We start from the raw sequence: 12,051 nt of genomic DNA, 5'->3' as shown, positions 1-12,051 counted from the left end.
TAAGTTCAACACCTTATCTGTATATGATCTTTATAAATATAAATTGTGTGCTCTGATGTATAATTTTGAAAAAAACATACTGCCTTTGAATATCAAATCGTTTTTTGTAATGAACACAGATATTCATCATTACGACACAAGATCGTCAAATAAGCTTCATCTTAATAAAGTTAGAACATCTCTACACCTCTCAACTGTACGACACCAGGGGCCCCTCCTTTGGAATAAAATTCGATCTCTCTGCCCAATGACCTCAATTAGAGCATGTAAATTGTATTATAAAAAACTACTTCTCTCTACGGTTAATGTCAATGGTGATTAAGAGCAAAATTATTACTTTATTGCCAAGTAAAATTATTAACAACACATGTAAAGTCAAGGATGGTAAATTTCCCTCAAGTAACTTATTCTTTTTTTTTGTAAAGTTTTGCATGAGCTCGTGAATTTAATGTAATGTAATCACATATTATTGATATATCCTATGATTATTCATGAATTGTATAACTACATGTATTCATTGTGAAGGTGGCAGACCTAGTACAAGCTTCGGCTTCTTGTCTGGCCTCCCCATACTATTATTTCAAGTTCCGTTAAAATGTTTACCTGATGTATATTATTCAACTGAATTACCTTATAGTATGGAAATAAACCTGAAACCTGAAACCTGAAACCTGAAACCCAAGCCAACCTGAACACCCTGCCCTTCACAGGCGGATGCAGAACAACACTGTCGGTGGGCTTCTGGTTGTGTCGGGGAGGAGGGAGGGGAACAAAGATTCATGGGCCTGACATCCAGCATTTTTGGTATCTCATTTTGTTCTGTCTACATGTTTTAGTATTTTAAGAATGGGGTAAATGGGATAAGTAGACTACACAATCTTCTTAGTGCCATTCATTGTTCTCGATGAATTATTGAAAGATAAGTAACAATAGGCATCATATTTTGCTCCCCGCCCCTCATCTTCAATCCCTAACCCCCTCGACACCACTAATCATTCATCCTCCACCCCATCCATCCTCAACCAATGTTAACCCGGCCTTTCATTAACACCGATCCCCAAATCTAGAAGTCAAAACAAACAAAAATGGACAAAAATACAGGTAATTAACTGACTTTGTTTGCATTAATTTGTGATATCAAAGGGATTAGAATTGTTAACTATAATCACAGATTTAAGTACTTAATAAGAAATTACTTTGTTCGTAAGAGTCAGACTGGGATATGCTCGTTCATTTCAACGACAAACGATTTTATTGACGGTCTTCAGTACACGGTCAAAATGTTACTTTCCTGAGAGGAATTTGATGGAATGTATTACGATTGGGACAAGGTTTTTCAGCTAAAGTTGTTAACAGCTAAATGTTCAATTAAAGTAATGTTCAAAATACAGTTTTTGAGTATTTATATTCGTTACTGATTACATGTTATATGATTAATTTCTGTGCTTAAATTAGTTAAGCTGTTAAACAGAGCACATCCTCAAATGTATACTTGGAAAAATGAATCAAATACATACTATAGAATCATAATTGCGTAATCTGCTGATATAGTGTGACATTATTAACTCAAATTGCATTAAATTGTAAACAATTTCATCATAGTGAAAGCTCTAAAACTCAACTTTTAACATGAAACCAAAACTCAATTACACATGTATAACATGGGATACAAAATAAAGTGTTTAACAAAAGTTGAGAGTTCTTGGTTCACTGTGGCGCAATTTGAAACTCTTTTTTTTTTCAAGAAAAAAAGTTTTCGAGGATAAATATATGATATCACCAGACTTCATTTAATCTCTAGCTGTATACGGTATGGGAAATGCAAATGAAAAAAACAACAACATTATTGTTTTAATACATGCATTTGTTACTCCCCAGACAGACTATTGTAACTGTTTGTTTTTGTTCATACGATTACCAGTTTAAGAAATAACAACATATATGCAGAAGGAAGGGTCGTACGCTCGTACTTCAGAAACTACGTTGGCTCTCGGTTACGGTGCGGAATGAATTCAAGATACTTCAGTACTTTTCAAACCTATCCACCATGGTGAGGCAGCGCTACGGTACTTCACAGAGTAAATATCAGTTCACGCGTTTCGTACTAAAGCTGTACTACATTCGTACTAAAGCTGTGATGGGGTTCAGTTTAACCTTCCTAAAGTTCGTCCAAAGCCTGGCAAGGCATACAGTGACCGTGCAGACTTCCGCGTTTTTTGAGCAAAAAATAATGAATTTGAAGGGTTTTTTTAATCGCAGCTAAAACCTTCTTTTTCAAAAGTCATATATTTAGCTTCTTTTTAATTATAACTGTTTTTTTTACGCAGTTTTGATGTCTTGTAAAGCGTTTTGATACTTGAATGTAAAATGCTTTGTATTAAGAATCAAGTATCTTTCTTATTATCATGACATTGAATATTTTTCTTTTAATTCATTGGTTTATACTGTTGTGGCAAAATGGAAAGCGAAACCAAAAAATGCAGCACTGCTCCTGTATATTTATGCGTTGTGATTTTATTTTATTTATTTAATTATACATTTATTCGGAGAAAAGGAGGAAGCCACTGAATGAGGTGTAGTGATAGGTCGAAGAACCCTGCGCCGTACCGTACATGGTAACATACACCGAGTCTCCTCGCTGCAGAACCAGCACTGCGCTACCAGACAACTGACCTTGTTGATTTGATGTACCATGGGTACTGATCACCTTGTGGTTGTTTTTAACTAGATGGATGGTAAGGCCACCGCTGTTGCCATACTTAAGAACAGAAAACGTAAATACGTAGGTGCCCGGCACACTGCAGGTGAACGTGCCGGTCTCGAGATCGAAGCTGGTACCCGGCAGAAGGGTCTCGGCCTGCTGGAATGGCAAACGGATATCTTGACTCGTAGAGGTATCTGAGTGGCTCGTCCTCACCACGGTGAATGCCACCCGCTGGTTGGAGTCGTCTGGTGTCTCCCCTGGCTCACCCTTCTGACCTTTGACACCAGTTTCCCCAGTTCCTCCAACAAATCCAGGTAGCCCTCTCGGACCTATCTTGCCGGGCAGACCAATCCCATCATCACCTTTAGACCCAGTGTTCCCAGGTGCTCCCCGCTCACCCATAGGTCCAATAGGGCCAATCTCACCTTGCTGACCTGCATCGCCCTTTGACCCCGGCTGACCGTACGGCCCCATCGGTCCTACTGACCCAGGCAGACCTGGTATGCCGGGTATTGCAGCAGGTCCCTGGCAGCACTGCTGACACACCTGAGACGCAGGACCATCGCCATCCGAGGGAACCGGCCCAGTAACGGAAGCTCGGAGCTTGACAGAGTTACCCAGAAGGAGGGCGATTGACAGAATGGTGGCGACGCAGATCTTCATCTGTAAAGGAAACAATACAGGGCCTATTACAAACGAACAAAATCACTGCATTACAAACAACATCACTGCATAAACTGAAGAATTTGTATAAGAGGCATAATTTGGAGGAATCATTATTCAGAGAATGTGTCGGCGTGATTTGGCAGTGGCCTATCTTGGGGAGGGGGATAACATGTAAATAAAAAGGTGGGTTCTTTTTAAATCGGTTGGCATTGCAACTACGGGCAATCCACATTATTGGACTTGTTAGTATTATTGTTTTGCCCGCCGATAAAAGTTTGGAAAGGAGACCGAATTACATCAGTTTCATATGGGGACGGCGCGCCCCTTCCACGGTCATGATAGAATCATTATTAAACATCATCACACCGACCTCGATGGTTCGCTCTTGAAGACTTAAAGTTCAGGTCCAAGAAGAGATCACAAGGAGTTCAGTGTAGGCTGAAAAAAATGAACAACGAAAACCGGTAACGTTTATACTTGAGTAAAAAATGAAATAATGTTATCATTGGTTTGAATGAAATTGTGAGGTTTTTTTCTCATTTTTATAAATCATCATTCGAAAACAGGAACAATTACACATTTAAAAATAATGGAGAAATTATTATTTGACCAGTATTTTCCTGGCCGAATACCTCCAGAAAACAACATGTTTTAATGTGGCTATGTGAAATTTCTCGGGAAACTAAACGCAGCCTGAAATCATGCATTCAATTTATTCAAAGACATTCATTAGAACCTTTATTCAAATTCATTCCTCCCCCAAATGTATGCATTTTTTAGGCACTATCAAGCGACTGAAGGGTTTTTGAAAGCAAAATGTGAGTTTTTAAAACAACAAATTCTTCATTCCAATAGTTTTTTTCCCGTCCAATTTCACAACTTGCCCGTTCAATATTCGAACACTTTCTTTCAAATTCGAATATAAACACGCAAGCATTTTCAACCCAGTTGAATTGAGAAAACGATCAAAATATTTAATGGTATCTTCACTATACGCGTAAAGGTAGGCAATTAAGGTATTTGCATTGAATTTATTGTGCTTTTGATTTCAGTCCTGCCCGGGAATTCACATTCATGCATACGTGTACCAAAGTAGAACATGTTTAATAAAGTCCGGCAGTTTAGCAAGATCAGTGGCGAATCCATGGGTGCGGAGGGGGCGCCCTCCCCCGGCAGTGACCGAAAATTTATCAAAAAAGGCAAATTTCGATTGAGAGAGCCCTTCAACCCTCACCCATTCTCCCGGCACAAACTTTGCCCGGCAATAAACTCTCTGGATCCGCCCTTGAAGATATTATGTGGCAGTGTTAAAACAAGGTATAAAATGACATGATGTTTTGAAAAGTTTTTTTTCTTTTTAAATGTCAGGGAAGGAATCATGAAACGTGCATATCAGTAACAATTTAATGTTAAGTGTGTATTAAGTGACAAAAAGAATGAACTTTTTAGCACTCGCCCAAAAATCGGCCTCTCACGAAAAATTTGACTTATATTGACTAGTTGCAATCACCATGTGGAAATAAAAAAGATAATGGAAAAAAATACTGAAAATCAATCCAATTTCTTTTTGCCAATACGATTGACGGTTAACGCAGTCTTCAATCTTTGGTTTCTGTATCTCTCTTTTATTTCTTTTAGTTCTCAGATTTTTTTTTTTTTTTTTTTAGTTTGTAAATTGTATGTAGGCATAGACAAAAATGAAACTATTTTTTGTCACGGTTTGACGGTGGTTGTAGGGGAGGGGGATCCCTTACTTCTTTTAATATCACTGTCGCACCTTTGTTTTGAATCGAATGACGTTTTCTGTTTATAATGGTGACCAAAACGTTATCGGTGCATAAACAAACATAGTCTTCCGCCAAAATACCATGCTATTGTAGCGCTAAATTGAGAGAAAATGTAAAACAAGAATTACTCACTTGATGTAATGTTCTTGAATTTTATCACGAAAGAAATCATCAACAGGTGAGCAGATTGCTGGCGGAAAATAATACCAATTTATAAAAATGAGTTATTGAGTTATTTTCTGCATTGATATGGGAAACCGATCTAAATCCAGTGAAGTATAGTGGCGGAAATATTACAGGTGGACCACCGCGATTAAATTACAGTCGTTACAAAAATAATTATTTCCCCGATGGTGGGAAATCAGCGCACCGGTTTGGCTATTAGCATCAACCACCATCTGTTTGTCAACCATGACTGTGTCTCGGAAAGTCTTAAGGGTTTTAAAAAATCTGTACCAATTTCACAACCAAAAACAATGAAAATATTGCTTTTCAAAAAATATATTTAGAAGGATCTCAGTTGCATGCTGAGTGGAACCCTACATGTAAACATGACTGAATTCACTGAAAGCTGGTGCTTCAAACGTTGAAGTCGGACAGCAGAACAGACGACCCGAATAATGTGTACGAACATCAACTCTTTACATGATTCCTATGAATGAATCCAGCTAGATAAAGCAATTTGAACTTGAATAAAGTGTGTGATCATGATCCGTATGTACGCCCTCTAGTCTGTTCTGACCAGTGACAGTTTTATCGGCTTATACTTAAAGTAACGCTTAGGCCTATGGGCTCCGTGTGCCAACAAAGAGGGCGCCCTTTTACTTAGCAACGACGTCCAGTGGGCGGGACATTTAGCTGGTTGATGTGCACCGTCCCTTGTGTGTGACGCACGTACACCAGGGGATTTGTTCTGTGTACACGCAGTGGTACGGCAGCGCGTCGTGGCAAAATTGCAGTCAGGCAAGATGGCGTCGGTCGGTCAACCCCAACTGTTCCTTCTTTGCCAGTGAGGGGGTACTTGTAAACGGAGCGGATATATAATGATCAAACAGGAATGGCGCACTGTCAACTAGCGAAATGACACAGTTTCAAAACAAAGTGCAAAAGGTATTGAGATTATCCCAATTTTAAATAACACAGCATAGGACAGGATGTTTGAGATGTCCCGATTTCCTTTATACGTTCTTCCGTGGCCAACTTCCGCATAACCTTTTATCCTGAATGGGTTACAGTTATTGCCGGAAATTGTGATCGCATCGCAGGGGATGTTATGTTTGATACAATAAACAGGAAAAACTAGCAAGAAAATACAGGGGGTGATTGATCAGCTTTCGCAAGATTTATTTCTCAACAAAAAAGAGAGTAATTTATCATCGGAATTATTGTGTAAGTGAGTGATTTTCCATAACATTAGGGAACTTGATGTAATACACTTTTGACAAACCTACACTAGATTTGACTAGAAAACTGGCGAACCTGACTGGCGAACAATAAAAAAAACCTACAAAACGTCCATGAATTTAGAGTGTGCTACCTGTAGCGACAACAATTCAAGTAAGTTTTCAAAAAACGAGAGAAATCAGTCAGTATATTTGACAATAACTATTGTGCGTTGAGAGTGCACCATGGAAGTAGAAGCGGAAATATTGTCAGACAGGAATTCCTAAATCTGAAGAAATAAAAAAAACCTGATTAGGCCCCCAAACAAATCTGGTGGGGAGCTTGCCCCGAAAGTGGTGCGGGGACGCGGTTTCGTTGGTTTTTTTTTTGTTTTTTTGCCCCAACTGTTTTTATCTTCAAAATGTCGGCTGATGCGGCTGATGTTGCCGATGAAGATTCGATCCCTTGAAACTCTCTTAAAATATATCCTTCAGAGTTGAGCTTGAGTAGACCTCAGGAAGGCCACAAGGCTTGATAATTTTGCACCCACTTGTTATCTCGACCGACACAAACATGTTTTTTTTTTTTTGGGGGGGGGATTTGGATAATCAAGACAAAAATAAGAGAAAACGGTGACGTCACACCATACAGCGACATCAACATCGTGCATGAGCTGTCAGGCAGGTCATAAGTCTGCTCCGTTACATAGTGTGGTTCTAAACATTTAAAGGTTATAGATACACGACCATCGCACCCTTAGTCTGGCTTCCAGACACACAATTACAAAATTGCAAAATCTGTAAATGGAGCTGCTGCCCGACAAAAATCAGTGCAAAATATATGGAAGCGCAGTGAGGCCACAGAAAGCTCACACTCGATTGTAACCCCATCTAAAAACACGTTTAAATTGAGAAGCAGCAGGATTCAAATCCAATCTTGGACTGAAAAAAATAACTTGTTGCCGACGTGCATGACTACGCGTACGGTGGCGCCGGCGCAGACCAGAAACCGGAGACTTTTTTGGCCTCATTTGCTCTTAGCATTTATTACCTGAAAATTTGGCCTCACAAAATGTTGGTCTAAATCCGCATCAGCTGTTGAGACTAAGAGTTAATTCAGCTATATTGTATACAACATAATAAGCTGGTTATTATTCAACCACCAAGTAATCGAGTTACTGTATGGGAATGCAATCATCAGTGTCTGAAATATTGACAGCACGCTGTTTTGGCTATAAGCAATTTTGTGTCAATATCATACATGCATATCGCAAAAGATCAATCCCAAAGTTTAGCTGAATATCAAGCGCAAAAGATTGTTTCAAACACTCACCGTGCAATTCTTGTTCGATTTTGCAAACAGTTCTCTCGGGTTGTCGTCTGAACGTGGACATGAGCTGCGGTCGTTGTGAGGAGTGAGCCGGCAGCTTGTGACTTAAATATTGACGTCGATTTCCCGAGCAGTGACTGAGGAACTTGCAAGCTGGTTTGTGATTGGCCCCTGCGCGCTGTCAATCACACATCACTGACTCGCTTCATATTGATGAGAGGGAAATGATGTTAATGTTACATTGCCACACGTTAAACCCGAAGCTTGTATCACCGACACTCAAATAGACGCATCTAATTGGTCGAATGGTTGTATGAATGTCGGTGACACAATCAAACGCGTGGATTGTGATTGGCACCTGTCAATCACAGACCACTCACTTGTGGTCACCGACTTGTTGGGTGACTAACTATGATTGGTGGATAGAGCAATGACGTGCACCAGCCATACGTGATTCAATCAGTGTCTGTTGTGCGCTTCGTGTTATTTAATGGAGCCACGCATTTGGTGGCTAGTATTTTGTAGTCAGGTTATGCAGTCTACATTTTTGATAGAAAAACGAAGGCGTAATAATTTAGCTTGAAAAGAAAAAGAAATAAGAACTTCAAAATATTGTGTTCATAATATCCGGTCCCTGTACAGTTGCCGCTTTCTTACGGTGAAGTATACTGATTTTGCAGAACCCAGCCGTTCCCAAAGGCTACTTAATTATAACCATTCATCTATCCCCATCGACTAGTCAAACGTGCGCTCAGCCCGGCCAATTTATCTGCATGCAATCGACCTTGCACCTGCAGAACCCCCTTCCCCCCCCCCTAATTGAGGCCCTTCCACCTCCGCTTACTGAGCCCAACATCTACCAAAAACCAAACACATAATTAGGCCAACCCCAATCTTGACCCTCGCCTAATCAAACCTAATCCCAAACTTGCCCCAACTGTTTGGATCCAACCATGTGCAACAAACTTCTTTCCTTAGGAAACACTAGCATTCAATAGCCTGATCTCCAAGCCAAGCACGAATTCCCATATTGAACCCCTGCCCCACCATCCCTTCCCCCTCCTAACCACCCTGGGCAGCCAACGACGAATTCCTAACCAATATGCTGAAGTGGAGAATGGGGTGCTTATTTAATGCTAGAGTGCTGTTGTTCCCCTTTCTATTAATAGTTTCATCGAAAGGAAGAGGAAGAGTAAATATATGTTTACAGCATTAACAGCCATGTCGTGACATTTGTTTTTCGTTGGGTAACCAATCGAGTGCCATTGTTTTTAGTTATTCACTCATCAGTTTTCTGCTGATGACAACTAACAGTTTTCCCCGCTCAAATAGGCCGGCCTATAAGAATACCTACTGAGAGAATATGAAAAGACGGTGGCCCATATTCTACCGAAAGTCAAAAATAATCACTAAGTGTGCCCCTGAGTGTGCCTGATTTATAGTGGAACAATACTGCCCACAATTCCAAACAGTACCTATTCTTATACCTATCTAGGGTGTGTCGTTTTCAAACCTAGTATTTTTTTGAGAGATATTACGCCGTAAGGTATTACTCACTGGCATGGTTCAATAAAGGGACCTTAATTTAGACTCCTCATTTTTTGGAGGAAGCATTCAAAGAGGGGGAGGCCCCCGAATCCCAGGCAGGCTGAGTGGTGAGGCACGCCCTCTCTAGCTTTCCGGGTTACGCCACTGAGTTTGAAATGACGTATCGTATCTCAACATCCGGCTTGGACCATGAGTTTGACCACGATGGGAACGAACAGCACTAATATTTTAACTGAAATAAATCTGCCATGGGATATTTGAAAATCACGGGGGGGGGGGGTTGAGACAGCTATAACCAGGGGCAAGAGGACAGGACGTCCGTACTGCGCCGTCTGGCCTGAGGAGCTGGCCGCGTGTTTAATGCGCAGACCATGTTTACTAAATCGAATACAAAGACCTCACCGCTGCACTTGGCAACGACCCTGCCCCTTACATACCTACCCGTTAGCTGACGTGGGTTCAACTTTCACCCTATCCAGCCTCTCTCACCAAGGCTTTGCCAGCCCCCCATTTCACCCATCTTCCATCAATCTTCAGGACGCAACCACCTAATTAATGTCTTACAACCTTAAGACCCAACCCGACCTTAAGACCCAACCCGACCTGAACACCCTGCCACTCAACGGCGGACAGAACCAAAGTCTTGATGTGCTTCCAGTTATGTTAGGCTGTGAGTGGAGGGGAAGGGGGCAGGTAAAAGGGCCTGACACCCGGCAAGCTGGCCGTTACAGAATCGAATGTCGTGGGGATGCGTTTCATTGACCACGGTTCGAATCCTGGCCATGGATCACATGTGAGTAGTGTTGTGCGTTGGTTCTCTCCTGTGCCACGAGGGTTTTTCTCCAGGCATTCCGGTTTTCCGCCCTCCGGAAAAAATCAAACACTTTCGATCTCAGGCTGTGCTCCGTGGTCATATATGGGTCGTTGTGGACGGCATCCATAGGCGCATTTACGTGTCAGCTGCCCGACCACGTTGTAGCTCTGTCCTTCGCATTTCGGCATCCCAGCTACGAGTAAGGATGATTAGCCTCCCAAACTATTAATTATTATATTTCAAGAATCCGTGGGGGAAATGAAACGCGTGGACTACACCATCGTCTTAATAATATTTACTGCGCTTGTTCAATTATTGAAAGATAAATAACTGTTGGTATCAGTTGTGTTGCCCCCTCCCATTTTCAAAGCCTAACCTCCTCGAAAGTTTTTCTTCGTTTTTCAAGTATTTTGGAAGACAAAACTTCAAACATGTCGGTGTAACAAAATTTGATCTGTTATACAAACCTCTGGTAAGGCAACCCGAGGCAGCCAACGGCGGATCCCGAACCCATATGCTGAGCACGGCTGTTCCAGCGCAAAATAATGGCGCCCTCTGTGGTTCTAATCGCGCCAATCGAAAATCTCCGTAAAATGACGTCACCGACACGCTTCGTGGGTCGGGCCAAGCAAGTTTCATATCATGAATATTTATATCAGGGAATATTTGGAACGTCATTGGTAGATTAATCGATCAAAGTTCAGAATGTTTCTTATTTTCAAAAGTTTGTTTTTTCCCCTAATTTCCATATATGAATATCAGCTCATGAATATTAAATTACTGAAAACGGCGTCCGTCAAAACTGGTGTTCGACCGAGCTGATTTTCGCGGTGTGCGGTCATGTGACAAATTTGTCACATTGAAAGGTGTTTTTCTCCAAACAAGAGGTTTTCCCCGATGTAAGGCCCACATCAACTTTGTTTTGGAGATACGTGCTGCATATGTGTCCGGTTTGAAGGTAAGGCCAGCGGTAGATTTGTTGATATTTAGGTGTAAAAAGTGACATATATTGTGCGCGGAATGCCAAACGGTCGAGTTGGTTGTAAAGCGTACATGGTTCGCGCGTGTGTATCACGCATAGCCCAAAGCGCATGATGCTTTAGAGACAACTCGACCGTTTGCGTGTTCATGTATTTGTACGGGCACGCGTGCGGATCTAACCCGTACCTAGGTTCGTGCATGTGTGGACGGTGATCCTCCATTGGCGTGATGCACATGTACATGACATGTCGTGTATTGTGCTACAACTTTGTTATACATGGGAAAGATTTCATTACAAAAATTACATCAACATGATCAACCAGGCCTGATTTGGAAGGTAAAAAAAAAACTATTTGCATGATTCAGTATAAAATTAATACAAACAATACGAACACGTTATGACAACAGAGAGAAAAAAAAATGCCCCCCCCCCAAAAAAAAATGAACATTTCATAACAATTTGATTCTGACAGTAATGAACAAGATGAAAGTAGTTATGTCGGACTACTCTTTTGTATTGTACATATGCCACCTTTCGTGTTCGCAGAACTTATTCTGGCATGTCTGACGTTGAATTTATTTCAGGCTTTGCATATTAATTCAGTAACGCTTAGCCAAATGCCAAATCCATTTTTACGTAAACACATTAGTGCCTCAGCTTCATGGGGACATGAAACAATTAAATTGGCAATTCTAAATTGAGGTGTTTTGTTTCTGTGTGATCCTGTTCCATACAAATGGATCTCTTTTTTCTAGATCACCAACCTTCCCAAATTTTTCAGCCACTTTAGACTTTGCACAGGCCTTATTGTGCAGTGTGCAACCCCCCCCCCCCCGAT

The 12,051-nt window shown here is 41.1% G+C and overlaps 1 protein-coding gene across 1 annotated transcript; it reads right to left on the bottom strand.

Moving 5' to 3' along the window:
* Positions 1-1,229: 1,229 nt before the first annotated feature.
* On the bottom strand, positions 1,230-7,987 carry LOC119744556 (complement C1q subcomponent subunit B-like). The gene is made up of 4 exons (XM_038220531.1): positions 7,873-7,987; positions 5,290-5,347; positions 3,741-3,808; positions 1,230-3,367 (listed from the first exon to the last, which is right to left on the bottom strand). The coding sequence occupies exon 4, from the start codon at positions 3,365-3,367 to the stop codon at positions 2,540-2,542; it is 828 nt and encodes a 275-aa protein (XP_038076459.1). The 5' UTR covers positions 3,741-3,808; positions 5,290-5,347; positions 7,873-7,987; the 3' UTR covers positions 1,230-2,539.
* Between the last annotated feature and the right edge of the window lie 4,064 nt (positions 7,988-12,051).

This window comes from Patiria miniata, unplaced genomic scaffold (genome assembly GCF_015706575.1).
Source record: "Patiria miniata isolate m_02_andy unplaced genomic scaffold, ASM1570657v1 HiC_scaffold_7, whole genome shotgun sequence".
Classification (NCBI taxonomy): Eukaryota; Metazoa; Echinodermata; class Asteroidea; order Valvatida; family Asterinidae; genus Patiria; species Patiria miniata.
This window is presented reverse-complemented; position numbering and strand designations above follow the sequence as displayed.

Bases quoted from the DNA above. Each gene is read 5' to 3' on its own strand.
- LOC119744556 (XM_038220531.1), bottom strand. From the start codon at position 3,367: ATGAAGATCTGCGTCGCCACCATTCTGTCAATCGCCCTCCTTCTGGGT.